Raw genomic sequence first — 16,685 nt, 5'->3', positions numbered from 1 at the left:
TCTTCTGTCTTTCAGGATGTTGCTCGTCAGCTGATGAGGTGTGGTTCCAGACTTAAAGTCTCTCCTCCTGAACATTGACAGCTTCAGTCCTTGGCTCACACGGCTGCTGTTTAGTTTAGTTTGTTCCAGACATTTTTACACATGACATTACTGATTACTGATTACCTTAGTTACTTTTAACTCGTCTGTTCTCCCATTTATGTTGCAGCCTTGGAGCTGGTTTGTAACAAGATGCAAATGAGTGTTGGTCAGTCATGATGTCTTTTTAATAAAATGGTTGACTGGTGGGTTTTCTTCAGCGGAAAATAGGATAACAATATACTTATACTTCCAATAGGAATTTTAAAATGAACTGATTTTGGAGCATGCAAAATTGTAATACTAATAATTTATTTTTAGAAAAACATTGCATGCCGTTTCAAAGTTGCGGTAATTTCCCAACATCGTCAATGTTATGTCAATTGTGTGTCTCTATGACTGTTCAATTAATATTCCAAAAAGTTACATAAAGTACACACCAAAACTTGTATGCGCAGTATTTGCACTTAGACTTGTAAATGACTTGCACATAGTTGCATATTAAATACTCACATACTCCTACCTACAGTACATACTAATGCAAATATGCGTGCATACAGAAGCCCATGTGTGTGGATGTGCTAACAGTTATTTCACCCCTTGCAAAGAGAAATAGCCTCTTTATAAGAAGGTTGAGTCTCATACCTATTGTGATAAACCTATTAATCGCCGACATAAATTCATGAGTTGAAACTCAACTTGTATATTCTTGCTTTGTATTGAAAAGTCAGAAATTGAAGTTAAAATCTTGGAATTTAGACTCGGATATTTCTTTCTGAATCTTAAAATTCTGGTATGATCATAAATCTGAAGAGTGAGATAATTAAACCTGGTTTCACTTGGTCCATTGGACTGACTTCCTTAACGTTACTTGCACGCTGTATTGAATAATAAAACATTCTTTGTTTCACAATAGTACAACATTTGAACCGCCCAATAGTAAAAAAAAAGAACAATACAAGCAAAATATGAACACATTTTAGCTTTATGTGACTCCCTTTATCTTCCTAATTGTCACAGTAAAGTTCGTGTGTCTGGAGATAGTTTTGCTCTCTCAGAAGTGAGGGAGTGTTCATCTCACTGAACATTTCATCTCTGATTGACACTGGTCGTTGACGTTTCTCTCTCGGCCGTTGGACAGACAGCTCGTGCACTGGGCTGAGCCTGATCCGTCTGAATCCGAGCAATCACTCGTCGTGGTTCTCCACATAGCTTGCTAGCTGTGTATTTCCTCCTGAGAAGACGTAGGCTGTGTACAGAAACATATCAGGTCAGTACTAGCTAGCTCACGTCAAGGTATTGTATTTCCGTAAACTTGCTTGTCCTTTTGCTGCAGATAGTTCAGGAAACTAACCGCAAGGCTAAAGTTGTCCAGGTAGTGTAGACGTTACTTGAGGTGTTAGTTTAGCTAACCTAGCTAGCTACCTTCTCTTGGTCCCGACCACGGTTCGGGCCTCACTGCTAACGTTACTTAGCAACTAACGTTAATCGGATATATTATTATCGTGAACACAGGCTGGGATTTAGCCGGAGAGGTGACAGTACAGTCATCGGACTGCTTATAACAACAACATATCTTTACAGGTGACCTATGCTAATCTGTCACAATTTGTTAGGCTGACTCTCAACTTGTAGCAGCAGTGTGCCCTACTGGAGACACATAGGGAGACTTTTGGACTTGTGGAATTCGCTTCAGTCGCCCTGTTTACCACAGTGGTCAGTCACTGGGGAATTCGGATGTTTAAACATGTGCCTGTTACCAGTATAAGTCACCTTAAATAGAATATTGTCTCACCAGAGACGTGGATTTAATTAGTAAGGTAAGTTAGCTGCAGTGGTGTGTTTTTAACAGGCTCTTACCAGATGTGCCACCTCACCGACAGCTCTCACTCCGTTAGCTAACGTTACTGAAGAAGGTTTCAAGGCGAGGCACGTCAAAAGACCATAACCTCAGGAGACCTTACTTAACAGGTACTCTGTGCAATGTGTCAGTGCAGCAACATGCAAGTTCAATAGTAGAGTGTCTGCATTTGAGAGTTTAAAGATTTAAAGGTGCGACTTCGGCAGTAATAGTTAACATTAAGCCTTTCATACCAAAAGCAGTTAAACTTGTTTGGGCTGTTCGACACGAATAATGCTTTGATGGTTTGCAGTCTTAGGAATTGCAAAGGCAATATCACTAGACATTTTGAAGTTCCTGTATTTCTAGTAGTCTTTGTACTTCTCCATATGGAGTTCGGATATATGAGAGAATGCTAACATTGGTGGGGAGTCAGATAAAACAATCTAAATTGGTAACTTTACAGAAATATCTTTTTTACTTGTTAGTTGATTTCAGCACTCTGAAGTGGAAACCTTTTATATGATTTACAACGTAATACAAACACCCTGACTGTTTTAGTTAAAGAGGCTCTATTGGTTCCTGAAATTCTGGATTTTACATTAGGTCAACATTGGAAATGTTGACTACTAAACCATGTGTTTATTATTTCAGATTTCAGTTATGCCTGGGCACAACTGTAAGTGTCAGGATCTGTGTAGGACATATATATATATATATATATACACACACATACACTAGCTGTAATAGGTTTTATGTCTGCCTGTTGACAATGAGGGTTGTTAACTTGAAGACAGGTGGGTCCGTATTCCCAGACAACACCGGTGCAGAATGCTTCTGCTTCTTATTTTGTGCTCATGTCCTGTTAGTGCTTTTTTACACCTTCCTTTGTCAGTGCTAGCAGGGTCCTACACAATCATCCTGGCAGATGTTTCCTCAAAAGGGAAGAACCAGAGCTCGATTTGGCCTCGTGATGACAAAAGCAAGAGTGTAGGCGTGAGGGTTACATCTGTGAATACACTCCTCTGAAGACGTAAAGATGTACTAAGCAGCTAGGGTTGTAGCTTTAAACCAATCAGCAACAGCTGGACTTGCTATCAAAACATTTCCAAGGAAATCTGTTTGTACTGGGTTCAAACATCTTGATGTCAATGACTAATATTAACCTACGGAAATAGCCTTGTTGAATGAAAACCCACTGAATTGTGTAATCAGTGACACCCTCCCATCAGTTAACAAACACTTGGGCGGCTTAAGGGATGCAGATTTTCTGCTGTTATTACAAAACATGAAAGCAGATCAGCTAACGTCTGTATCATAAGTGGTTTTGCACTCCTGTAGTCAGCAAGAAATACTTCGCTGAAGTATTATGAAGATACTCATCTGCAGATGGATTTTGTTTTATCATCTAGGAAGTTTTTTCCAACGTGCTTTTGGTAATTAATTCCAGTAAAATCCTCACAAAGTGTGTCTATTCTGTTCATATCCATTGCTCAAACAGTCTCTGAGCACATGAACTTCTGTCATCACCACCATGGAAATCGATTGTCCATGCAGTCATTTTGAGAAGTCTCAGTTCTGTTTTAGAGGCTACCATCTACCCATTTCTTTCATTTGTGTATTTATATCACAAAACATTAATCCAAACTACATGGAATTTGGAGGTAGTTTAGTTAGGCGTAAATTTAATCTTTTTCTTCATTTGGCTTTTTAATACATTATTATAATGATTCCCTTTAAACTTTTGCAAAACATTGGTATTTGGCTTTCTTCCTAGCTGCAGATTAAAGTGACCGTCGGTGGCAAAAGATTAACATTACTGTAGTGGGAACTTCTCCAGACTAAGTGGATCATTTTCAGCTGACTGCTTCAGTTCACCAATCAGAGCTGAAACATCCTCAGTTAATGCTCACACAAGTCGCAGTAAAGCCGGTTGACGTTCAACTGAGGCTTCATAATGCAGTTTGGTTTTTAGACGCACTAGTCCTATTCCACAGGCTTATGGCTCATTCATACATATTCATCAAAGTTGTGACATTTTTTAATGTTTCCCTTTTAGATTTGTATCGTCAAACGATCAATTCGTGCAGTCTTCAGCGTTTGAAAAGCTTTCTGTCTCAGACCTCCTCTTGACCCGAGGGAACCAATCAGTATCATTCAAAGGCACAGTGGGAGAAAACTGGAGCGCTGCATTTGAACTAGGTCACTGCATTCTGACGGCCAGTCTTTAATTTCCAATGAGAAATGTCTAGGAGGTTGTGTTGCAGCGTGTCTTCTCGATCCTTGTGGTGAACCTACATGCTGTAGCTCTTAGGCCCGTTCAGGAATGAAAGGGATGTTTGTATGACGCTGTTGAACAAGTTCTATATTCGATTTCTACCCTGTGAGGTCGAGCGTCTTTGCTGACTTCAAACGGACTCACAACAGTTTGACTTTGCAAGAGAGGTGATAAGGCACTGGAGGTGTTGATTTACAATTTTCTAGGCTTATTTCAGGGTAAAGAATATTTTTTAAGGATTTTTAATTACCTTAACTTACAATCAAGAATGTTAATCAAAATACGCTCTCTGTTCTCACCCGTAAGGTGCTAAAGCAAATTCCAAGTCCATGAATCCCGATATATACATCTATCCAAAAGAGACGCTGTTCTCTAACTGGTATGGGAATTGCATATGGAATCCAATAAAAAAAAGTGTGGAAACCCCCTTGGTAAAAATGTGTATTTCTTTGCTAATCACACTTTTTTCATCATAGAGGCCTGCTTGTACACATACACAGTGCAGTAATTGTTAGGTCACATTGTTGACAAAGCAGCTCATCCTTGCTTTAGGTTGCTTGTGTGTAGTTTGCTTTTAAAGATCCTAGTAGCTCAATCAAGCATCAGGATTGGTGTCCTATACTTCCTGTACACCTGCAGAGATCCTGTTGGGGATGCTACAGATCTGACAGTAGATTGGCCTGAAACTCAAAGCGTGACAGTATTTTGACAGTAGTTTTTCTGTTTTCATTGAATGAATCCAGGCAATAGCAGTATAAAATCCACACTGAGTCAAACTACTAACAACAGGGGGACCGTGTTTAAATAGTACATTCAGCCAATCAATTCTGTGGTCTGACAATCGGCCTAATCTGCTGGTGATTGTGGTCTTGTTTCCAGTAATCCTGTTTTAGGAAAAGCTGCCAAACAGATTTCAGCGATTTTATGCGCCAGAATTCTAGATTGAGTGAGAGAGTGTTTGGGGTGCTGCTTGTATTGTGGTCAAGGTCACAGATGTTGAGCTCTTCAGAAGTTCATGATGTCAGTAACATAGACTGCATATCGACTGGCCTTTGACGAGGTATTTTTAGGTCTTAACTGTGACGTGGTGTGTGCGGAGGACCTTGTTGTCATAACAGAAACAAAATGCCTCCGTTAACAGAGCACCACAAACAGTCAATGAACATGCCTTATCTGTAGCTATTTATTAGTTTACTTATATTAAATGTTTGCTGTCAGAAACAGCAAATGGTACATTTGCCAAAATAACAAATTGATTTTGTTAAATAGTTTCTTGTTAATTAGCCAGCAGTGGTTCTCTGAGTGCTCAGTAAAAAATACGATTTATTTCAGTAATATATCTTTTTTTTCTTCCTTCCAAACAGGGTCCCTTTTTGTGAGCAGCACTTTTTCTCCCTCCTCCCTTTCCTAGTTTCTCTTTTTGTTCAACATATTTTGTTTCTTTTTTTTATTTCATATTTTTTGTCAAATACATTTTGGTGAGGAGAGAAAAACTTCACCATCACAGAGCTGCCACTTGTTGTTTTGATGGTCTGGGGTCAGTCTGTACCCTACAACGGAACGCCTTGTGGGTCTAACAGATCACAGGAGGAAACATGAGCACAGCCAAGTCCAGTGGGATCAAAGGGCCCAGCAAGATAGGAAGGCCCACTGGAACAGCGGCTCCCAAGACCAGCACAGGTAAGAACCTCCCCTTGTGCAGCTTCTTCAAGCTGTGGCATTGCAGTGTTTGCCCTTGAGTATTCCCTAGCCAGGGGTTGTTTGGTTCATGAGTGAATGTGATATTATGTCAAATGTTGTGTCACACTCTTGTTGGCAGACCTGTTCTACATTGTGCTTGGTCCTAGTTTATGTCATTATACACCTTAGCTTGTAGTGCCTTGTAGCTTTTTTACAGTTTTATTTTCATGGGTTGATACGTCTCTCTTTTTGCGAGGAGCTTCAGCCCGAACAGCTGTACAAGGCTGTTTAATTTTATTGGATGAATAGAACTGATAAATGACATACACTCACCAGCTGTTTTATCTCAAATCCCAAGGACCACACAACAGCAGACCCACCTTGAGATCTGCTGAACACACGTTTGTTTAGGTTGCATTAAATCACAGCATGAGAGCATAGTAACACATCCTAATAAACAGTAAGGTTGGGATCCTCAGATGTTCTATATGCCAAGCTACACATGTAACTGTTCGGATGAAAAAAAGTCCAATGGAGACTGTGGTGGATCTAACAAAGAAAGGTTAATTGTCTGGGCTTTTGGCATTCACAACACTTGCTTAAATCATTAGTCTACTTTTGCCAAAAGAAATTACATGCCAATTACGACCTAAATTATGTGATCATGTGTGATGTATAACAAAGGAACGTAATGGAAAGGTGATAAACAATAATATTGAATAGTCACCTAACCTTAAATAAGGGCAAACATTGTGCTGTGTACCATGTAAACCACTCTACATATCTCCAGCTCAGTCCTAGTTGGCTTAGGTTTGCAGTAAGGGGCTCACAGTCTTATACGCGAGGCAGGTGACTATTTTGTGCAGTGTATGGGGATGGCATTAAGGAGATGTAGGCATCCCAGCCTTTAGTCCAACATCTTGCCAAAACAAAAGTAATAATTTGTATGAGGATAGTTTTGCTCTTGATACATTTAGCCTAGACCTCATTTGCCTCAGACAATTGGAAGTCCCGTAGAAATGTTGGTTTACGATACCTTTTTAAGTTGGTAAGGAAACACATTCAAACAGAGGAAAGATTAAACATGCATAGTTTATTCTGTACATCAAATCACATGATATTTAAATGTTTTGCACTGCATTGTGACATTTGTCTTTCTCAGACAATGGAGTTTTAAGACCCCTGTTCTCTTTCCTTATTTGTCAGCGGGAGCTAAAGTTAATGCGGCCGACAAATCAGACACAAGTGCCATTGGAGGAGATGCCGAGAGTGCCGGGGAGAGCTTCCAGATAGGGGAGCGTGTGTGGGTGAATGGGAATAAAGCAGGCCACATACAGTTTTTGGGAGAGGCACAGTTTGCCCCAGGACAGTGGGCCGGGATTGTTCTAGATGAGCCAATTGGGAAGAATGACGGGTCAGTTGCAGGGGTTCGCTATTTCCAGTGTGAAGCCCTGCGAGGAATATTTACCCGCCCGTCCAAGTTGTCTCTCACAGAAGGGGAGGCTAATGGAACGGAGACGGCACCCCCCTCCCGTGCTGCATCACCCACTCCTTCAGTTGGCAGCGTAGCCTCGCATTCACCTGCCACAAAAACAGCATTACCCTCAACTACAACAGCAACCAAGAAGGCCTCCTCCACCACGCCAGCTGCACCATCCTCCAACCTCGCACGAACAAACAGTGAATCTATCTCCAACCTCTCTGACACTGGATCAGTCAAAAAGGGGGAAAGGGAGTTGAAGATGGGCGACCGAGTATTGGTAAAGTTTGTTACATTATCCAACAGAAAAAATTATTTCTTCTCTTGATATTCCACCATATGACTAACTGAACTCTCCTCTTCTTAGTAGTCTCAGAGAAATTAACGGTCGGAGTTAAAGGAAGTACTGGTACTAACACTGCTGTGTGCAGTCCTGTACATTTCGTTGCATTTAGATCATTTGGTTTTACATGGTGACCATATGTTGACCATAGTTTGGCCTCATTCTGTTCAAAGCCGGTACATGTTTGTTTCTGTTGCTTTGATGGAATTATCTTACTCAGGGTTTACTACCAGGCAAAGCTGATTACTCTCTAGGCCTCTCTTATCTGTTGAGGAGATTAAATGTTGGCTAATATTTTGTGTTTTCTTCTCAGGTCGGTGGTACAAAGGCAGGAGTGGTACGTTTCCTCGGAGAAACGGATTTTGCTAAAGGCGAGTGGTGTGGTGTGGAGTTGGATGAGCCCTTAGGAAAGAATGACGGGGCAGTGGCAGGCACAAGGTACAACAGCCACTGGATCTGTAAATAACTAAAAGTTACCGACATGTATACTATGATTTACATTATCATATTTCTGTTCCGTTATGTGTCCCCAGATATTTTCAGTGCCAGCCCAAGTATGGTTTATTTGCTCCGGTGCACAAAGTCACACGCATTGGCTTCCCTTCCACCACGCCAGCCAAAGCAAAAACAACGGTTCGCAAAGTAGTGGCCACACCAACAGGGCTGAAGCGAAGCCCGAGTGCCTCTTCCATCAGCACCATGAGCTCCGTGGCCTCCTCGGTCAGCGCCAAGCCCAGCCGTACAGGCCTGGTGAGACGTGGACACACTCGGTTTCACCTATTCTTTTTTTTAAATTTATGCTGTGCTTACTCCCCCGTCTCACCTTGCTTGTATTCTGTCCCTCCATAGCTAACGGAGACGTCATCGCGGTATAATCGCAAGATTTCAGGCACCACTGCCCTGCAGGAGGCGCTGAAGGAGAAGCAGCAGCACATCGAGCAGCTCATGGCTGAGCGGGACACGGAGAGGGCTGAAGTTGCAAAGGCTACTGGCCATGTTGGAGAGATGGCGCAAGAGATTGGCCTGCTCAGGGAGGAACAGGAGCAGGTCAGCTCTCCCAGTGGTTCAGTAATAACACTCCTGTTGGTCCTAAAGTACTCTGAGAATTAGAGCTGCCTGGTCATCTACATTGATATATATATTTTTTTTGATCTACCTTTTCGTTGAAGATGGAGACCAAGATGGATCAGTTACGTGCCTTGGTAGAAGCTGCAGACAAAGACAAAGTGGAGCTGCTGAACCAGCTGGAGGAGGAGCGTAGGTAAGGATTCCCAGACAGTCACCCAGGACAGTATGTCAGCATCTATTGTTTCCATTTTATTGGGTTTATTGAAAGAAAAAATGAGAAAAGTGCATGACAAGTAAATAAATACATACTGATAACCATGTGGTCTTATATATTTATAGTTGTATATTATATAAAGTGTCTGCTATATAAAGTCCTGAGGAAAGATATGTGCATTGGCTTAACCTTGCTCTTCATCTTTGTTTACATCTATGTTATAGGTTGTTAGTTCTCCTGTTATGTCTAAACAACAACCTGTTTCTGTTGAACAGGAAGGTGGAGGACCTTCAGTTCCGCGTAGAGGAAGCTTGCATTACCAAAGGAGACCTGGAGGTAAACGCACAACACAAATCCACACCATTGCAACTAACACTTTTTTTAAAATTCCTGTTTGAAAACGAAACATTGATCAATTCAATAATATTAAATCAGACATTTCTTTTTTTTATTGAATACAAAAGTGGATGTTTTGTCCCACTGATCTTTTGTTTCTAAGTCCGAGGCAGCAGGTGCTCCATTCACCCTGCACCGTGGTTCCATTTTAGGATCTCAGTTCACATATACCTTCCTCTATTTCCATGACAGTAAATGGATTTACATATTTCTTAACTGCACATCAGTGTGTCTCCTTGTGTGCAGGTCCAATGCGATTTAAGGTTGCAAGGGGTTAACTGGTATCCCTTGTCACTGAGCTACAGTTGCGTCCAGAGAGAGCATTTCCATTATCTCTTGTTTATGTTAGCAATGGAGTCTCAATAAGCGTGTTTGCACGGACAGTTTGATACAATAGATGATGTGCTGTCAAATGCACCCAGTGGTGCAGGAAGGCTCTGGCTTTGATGACGAGGCAGAAATGAATACATACTGATATCCAAGTGGTCACTGAACAAAAGGCATATTGATAGGTAGTAGGGTTAACCGGGTGAAATACTTAATGTAGAGTCCAATTATATGGTATATATTATATTTTGGAAATATATTGTCCAAGTTAATTATCAAAGCTAGGGGGATTGTTTTTTGCTTTTTCCGACACATGTGATGGAGATAATGTTAAAATGTATAATGTCAAGGATTTGTTATTTATTCCACAGTGCTACACAGGGGACCATCTCAATTACCCTGAAGGCAACCAAGCTCAAACTAGATGTTTAAATTGAGGGCTACAGGGTTAGACTATCCCTTTTATCTTCTTTTTAAACTTGTACACTAACAGTTTATTACTTACTCACAGCTGTGGATATATTAAAAACTTGCATGCAACTTGAAAGACACCAAAACTTCTAATCGGCCAAACTCAAAACTGCTTTGTTGACTTCAAGCTGTTGACGGTGTAATTACTAATGTTGTGCTATAACCCTCGGTGCCTCCCTGTTCAGTGATGTGATGTTATTGCTTCTTCTTCCTTCTCTTCCTCGTCTTATATGTTGGTCCAGTGCTCAGCATGGAACCACTGGAGATGCTCCCTTGTCATCCCACTGTCCAGTCACAGACCTGTATTCAGTTGGCACACTGCAGTTTAATGGGAAAAACACTCAACTTCAAAATCCTAATGTAAATTTTATACAAAGTAAAGTAAAAATATAGTTTGTACCTACTCCACACCCACGGACAATGAACAATGGGTGCATATAAGTAAACTTGCATTCAAAGTACCCAGAAAATGTACAGTGAGCCCGAAAATATATTTCTGATAGATTGATAGTTTCATAATGACATTCTTCTTGTCTTATTCATAACCTTTGTGTATGTTACGTCAGCCATGACAGTTGATTTTGTCAGTTTGTGTCCATCAAGCTGTTGGCATAATATTTTAAATTGGTGCTATTTCCCTTTTCTTTTTTTTAAATGTAACTTTAAGTCAATATATGTTGGGTAACATGCAAGACCATTATCACAAACTTGTGCCATGAAATGCTCCAATAAGTTGCCATAAAACCATTAGTCATAGCACACAATAACGAGAAGTCAAATGGGAACCCTTTCTGTTTCTTGAGCCCAACAGCTTAAGCTTTTGCGTTATTGATTGATTTCTCTTAAGTTGGTCACAAATCCTGCACATGGTGTCTGATAACGGGTGGTTTCTATTGCAATACTTACTCTACTGTGGACGATGGCCTTATCATTAAAGAGAGAAAGCAGTGTGGTTATTGATAATGCCACAGGCTTAATGATTTTACCAATATATAATCAAGACATAATGTTGGTTTAGTTTTAAGTACGAGCAATGCAGCCATATGTCTTTAGAACTTTGTGTTGTTAAATCAAAATGACAATCCTAGAACATCAGATATCTTCTGTGTGATCTAATCCATTAAAAAGTATAGGGCTCCGGAAACGGCCATCGCTGCTTTCTCTCCATGATGTGAAGTCGTTTTTACGTAATATACTTGCTGGCTTGACACATCAGATTTTCAGTGTATCATAACAATCAATGTGCTTTGTTCACCAGGTGTCAACTTTGCATGGTTACTTATAAACTGCCTCCATCAACATACTCATCCTGCATATTCATAACACATGGCCCCCTCTTTGGTCGCTTGTTTTGTATTTCCCGCCATTCTTTCACAAATTCCCCGTGTGCAGCTGTTTATGGCACAGCCTGAAAGTTCTGCATGGGGTGTCTTCCCATTGTCATCATTCACTTCCCACCCCCACCCAATACCCTTTCCCCAATCTCCCAAATACACACACACACACACACACACACACACACACACACACACACACACACACACACACACACACACACACACACACACACACACACACACACACACACACACACACACACACACACACACACACACACACACACACACACACACACACACACACACACACACACACACACACACACACACACACACACACACACCATCACCATTATCCTTGTCCAAACCCCTCCATCCTCTCTCCTGTTTCACTCCCTCTCTGTCTGCATTGGGCTGGCATGTGATGGTGGCACTGGTGTGTTCTCTTCCTCTCCCCCTTGTTTACTAACAGACGCAGACCAGACTGGAGCATGTCCACATTAAGGAGCTTGAACAGAGCCTACTCTTTGAAAAGACCAAAGCTGAGAAACTCCAAAGAGAGTTAGAAGACACTAGGGTAATGAATTCCGCTCTGTAGTGTGCTGCGTTGGAAAAGAGGGCCTGTGTCGGGGATAGTGGCCAAAACATTTCCTCGGGGTACAGAAAGGTGCTGGGCAGTAACTGGAACTTTGCTTTGTATGAGCTTGCATTTGTCGGGCTTCACACAAGAAAAATAATACTCCTGATTTATAACATATGATTTTATGTTTGTTTAAATGCTCAAATCAGTCCATCTAGTGTAGTGTAAGATTAGCAAATTTAGCATTACAAATTGTGGCTACAGATTAAATTTGTAACCATTTCTGACGTATCATCTTCCCTCATCTTTAAATTGATTCACTCAAAGTTATTTTAGGTTAAAATTATTGCTGTAAAAACTAATCATACGCATCTTTCAGCTGTCTTAAGTAACAGCTCTTTAATTTGTACTATTTTCCGATAAGTTACCCAACCTGAACTCACTCTTGCTTTACTGGTATCACTGCTTAACCAGACAGACAAACTTCTCCTGTGTCCCCGTCCTCGGTTCTACTTCCCTGGTCCCTCCCAGCATCCATTTGTCCTGCTTATTTGGTGTCCTTGCATTTGGCTGGTCCAATACCTGCCCCACCTCCCAGACTAAGCATCCTTGTGTTCCCCTACGGTATTATAGTCATAAAGGGCATCAGGGGAAATATATTTCTTTAATTTCAGGCCATCGTTTCTCCAGGTTCTCTTTCAACAATTATTTGATCAAGAAAATGTTGATTTTTGATTAAATTAACCAAGCTATTAAATATTAGGTTAAAGCAGTCAAAGGAGATGTTTGAGAACATTAGAATAAACACTGGATTTGGAAGATAGCTGGACTAACATAAAAATAGTGGGACATGTCAATTCTCCCAAAGGGTTTTCTTACTTCATACCTCTCCTAAATCATGTGGTTAGTATTACCATGAATTCAGATTGAGAGTGTAATGAATGGTGGAAAATGTCTTACACACTATTATAGCTCCATACATGCTTTCAGTGTTCACTTCCATTATTTGGACCATACCGTTTATAGCCACAAGAGGTCAGTATAACACCTTGTTTTGAGATCAATGTTTTTCATACCCTCCTCATTATGCAAGCAAATTGGACAGTTTCTCTGTCAGAAATATTTTAATTTTGCTGTTACCAAATGTGTTGTTTAACAATCCCTTTTTTTCATTTGTTCAGTAACAGTAAAGTATTATCAAGTCTTTAACACACTTGTTAGTACACATTGCTTCAGCATGTCAGACGCATCATTGAATATAAGATTTCTGCTCTTAAAGGTTGCTACTGTGTCAGAAAAGTCCCGCATTATGGACCTTGAGAAGGATCTTTCTCTGCGTACAAGAGAGGTAGCTGACCTGCAGCTGCATCTTGGGACCCAACAAGGCTCTGAGGACTCAAACTCAACTCTTTCTCCCCTTCTGGAAGAGATAAAGTCTCTGAGGGATCAGTTGGCTTCCCAAGAAGTTAAGCAGAAAGAAGAGCTCACAAAGTACAAGGAGAAGCTGGACGCTCAAGGAAAGACCCACAGTGAGGCAGCTGCCCATCTCCAGGCTACATCTGTAAGGCTCTCTGGGGACAACGAACAGTTGCAGATGCGCGTAAGCCAGGCTGAGAAGGAGAATGCTGACGTTATTGAACTGTGGCGTTCGAAGTTGGAATCTGTCATTGCCTCTCACCAGCAAGCCATGGAGGAGCTGAAGGTGTCCTTCAGCAAAGGCGCAGGTGACCAGACAAAAGAACTTATCGAAACCAAAAGTGCACTAGAGAGTCTGAAAATAGAGCACAATTTGGCTCTAGAGGAGGCTAGAGCCAATCACGTGGCTGATGCTGCAGCTTTAACTCGGGAGACGCAGGCACTGAAGGATCAGCGGTTTTCTTTGATTGAGGACAAGGAACGACTGGAGGAGTCACTACGGTCCAGCGTTGAAAAAACAGAGGAGCAGCACCTTGTGGAGATGGAGGAAGTTCTTGGAAAACTCCATAATGCTGAAGTTAAGGTGAAGGAGCTTGAGGAGAAAGAAGCAATGTTGGCACAACAGGCCCAAGACAAGGACCGAGCAACCAAAGAGCAGATTTCAGAAATGGTGGCTCTGCGCAGCCAAGTAGCACAAGGTAACCAGGAGCTCGTGACCCTGAAGAGTCAATTGGAGGTGGTTCAGAGCCAAGGGAACAACCAGGGTGCCAAGGTGGGTTCACCTCCTCACCATATTCATATTTCATTTTCAGTGCGTCTCATGTTTGAGCAAAGTTGTCATTTTTTCTTCTGTTAAGAATGTCATTTCCAGACGATGCTTCTTCTCTTTTGTCCGCTGTAATTTTTACTTGATGTGTGCTATAGGTCAGTGACTTGAGCTCACAGTTGGAGGGCCGACAGCAGGAAGTCCTCTCTTTACAGCAGAGTCTGACCACTGCACAGCAGGAGAAGGATGCCCTGGAACAGCAGCTTGGAGGCCTGGTGCGACTTATAACCACATTTTGGATGTGGATACAGTACCTTTTGGTGTTGGGATTGAAGTCATTGTATTTTTCATGTTCAGTGCCCTTCGATGAAAAAACTACCTGAATCATGTCTGGCTTTTCTCTACTGCAATTTCTTGTTACTTATCGACCAACATGTACAAAGATACCGATACCTGCAATGAGCTAATATCAGCTAAAGTATCTGTTCATCTGACTGCATCAGCTGGTCTAATGAATAAACAACTATTCAAATGCTGTACAAACCGTGACAATCTGAATCAACACTCAGGAAATCTATTGCAGAAATTCACACAATTTTATGCAAAAATATTTTTCTCCACAGAAACAAAAGTTGTCTGAAAGCACAGAGGAGCAGACTATATCATCAAACACTATGCAAGGTAAATGACAAGCAAGTCAAATTTCAGTTTGTGTATAACGCCTTCTAGGATCTAAAATGTAACCGTTCTTGTTTTGCAGAAACACTCGAGAAGCTCAGTAAGAAGGAAGAGCAGTGCACATCTCTGACCACAGAATCAGAGTCTCTAAGAAGTCAACTTGCAGGTGAGAACAGTAGAACTGCATTCATCTTGAATGTTTTGTATGTAGTATGCTTTTTTCTCGTTGAACCTTAGAACCTATGAACGAAGTTGTCTTGTCTTAACTCAGGGCTCGAGAGGAAACTGAAGGCTGCCGATGAAAAGCTTGAGCAGCTCTCAAAGGACAAATGCAAGCTAGAAAATGATATTTCGGACATGATGAAGACATCTGGCGATAGTTCAGTACAGCTGACCAAAATGAATGATGATCTCATACAGAAAGAAAGGTGCCACACTACATTTTGCCCTGCTCCTATATTACATGACTCCACAAAACATAGTATTCCAATCATGTCAGAATTGGATACTCATTTCCCTATGACGTATTAAGAAAAGAATCTTGCCTATGTTTGATTCCATGCTGTAGTCAATGTTTTTGTCAGTTATCTAACCTGTCACTGAACATCCTCCTCAGATGTCCTCTTTTTTGTTGTCACTCAGGAGGCTTGAGGAGTTACAGAGTCAACTATCAGAGGAGAAGGAGAAGGTGGCGCACTCGAGTGAACAACTCCAGCAAGAACAATCCCGCAAAGAGCAGGAGCTGATAGAGACCAGAGATGCACATCAGTCTCAGATCAGTGGCCTCCAGGAGAAGATTGCTAACCTGGTAAGTATTGTTGGGCAGTCGCATAAATGTGTTCGAGAATTTAACTGCAGATACTTCAAGTTTTGTGGACATTAAAATGTGTAATACTAAGCATTGAAACATCTTAAGTGTATCCCTGAGTCACGGGCTGCTTCGAAACAAGTAGGTAATAATGATTGTCTTTCTAATCTTCTGTTTTCTAGGAGAGGACTGTTAAACAGGGTGAGACCCTGGTTGAGGAGCTCAAGGCCTCACAAGAGAAATCCGTCTCTCAGGTTTCAGAGCTTCATGTGAAGGAACTTGAGGTTCTGCAGAATCAGGTTGACAAGTTAAAGCAGGAGCTCTCCTCCAACAAGGACAAACACCTGGAGCTTGAGAAGTTGGTGTCTGAGCTGCAGCCGTACAAGGAACAGGCTCAGGTAAGCACAAACCCTCAAAGATACACAGATATTAGTTTGATCAACGGGTTTTACATTTCCTGCCGGGAACTTGTTTCATGTAAAAAGGTTATTTTATGTATTGCTGACTTTACTAATGTTCGATCATTGAAAATCATCCTTTATGTAATTGAAAATTTACATAAAGGATTTTTGTCTATATTTAACATCAGTAATTAATGTATATTATCAACAACATTTTCCCGCTTAATTACCATCATATATATATTCAGACATACATTTGTGATGAGTTCCTCATTTTTGCCCCAACATAGCCTCCTTCACATTCATTGGATGGCACTACTGGCCATATGCTTGCAGGGGTACACCTGACTAGAATTATGTTTTTAATGTATTTTAAGACCAGTTATGATTATTAGCCAAGCCAAACAAATGCTTAAGATACTTAACGAGTTGTGTTGTGGCTGCTAAATGGATATCTATGCACTGGGCAGGGTTCAAGTTTAATCAGTAGCATTCACATTCTGTATGTAAATGTGGGACAG

The 16,685-nt window shown here is 41.1% G+C and overlaps 1 protein-coding gene across 4 annotated transcripts in view; it reads left to right on the top strand.

Moving 5' to 3' along the window:
* Positions 1 to 1,213: 1,213 nt before the first annotated feature.
* clip1a (CAP-GLY domain containing linker protein 1a) overlaps positions 1,214 to 16,685 on the top strand; it is a 24,580-nt gene continuing 9,108 nt past the window's right edge. For 3 of the 4 annotated variants that reach the window (XM_079161307.1, XM_079161306.1, XM_079161304.1), the window contains exons 1-15: positions 1,214 to 1,348; positions 5,561 to 5,876; positions 7,083 to 7,636; positions 8,013 to 8,137; positions 8,233 to 8,449; positions 8,549 to 8,746; positions 8,869 to 8,960; positions 9,257 to 9,317; positions 13,375 to 14,283; positions 14,436 to 14,552; positions 14,901 to 14,958; positions 15,038 to 15,121; positions 15,227 to 15,383; positions 15,598 to 15,763; positions 15,946 to 16,161. In XM_079161307.1, coding sequence (XP_079017433.1) covers positions 5,792 to 5,876; positions 7,083 to 7,636; positions 8,013 to 8,137; positions 8,233 to 8,449; positions 8,549 to 8,746; positions 8,869 to 8,960; positions 9,257 to 9,317; positions 13,375 to 14,283; positions 14,436 to 14,552; positions 14,901 to 14,958; positions 15,038 to 15,121; positions 15,227 to 15,383; positions 15,598 to 15,763; positions 15,946 to 16,161 — 3,039 coding nt within the window. In that variant the 5' untranslated portion in view covers positions 1,214 to 1,348; positions 5,561 to 5,791. Of the gene's footprint in view, positions 1,349 to 1,864; positions 1,899 to 5,560; positions 5,877 to 7,082; positions 7,637 to 8,012; positions 8,138 to 8,232; positions 8,450 to 8,548; positions 8,747 to 8,868; positions 8,961 to 9,256; positions 9,318 to 13,374; positions 14,284 to 14,435; positions 14,553 to 14,900; positions 14,959 to 15,037; positions 15,122 to 15,226; positions 15,384 to 15,597; positions 15,764 to 15,945; positions 16,162 to 16,685 lie in introns of those variants that run through there. The other variant, XM_079161305.1, reaches the window with a different exon arrangement.

Source organism: Pholis gunnellus (assembly GCF_910591455.1).
Source record: "Pholis gunnellus genome assembly, chromosome: 6".
Lineage (NCBI taxonomy): Eukaryota > Metazoa > Chordata > Actinopteri > Perciformes > Pholidae > Pholis > Pholis gunnellus.
The sequence above is the reverse complement of the archived record's forward strand: the minus strand, read 5'-3'. Positions and strand labels throughout refer to the sequence as shown.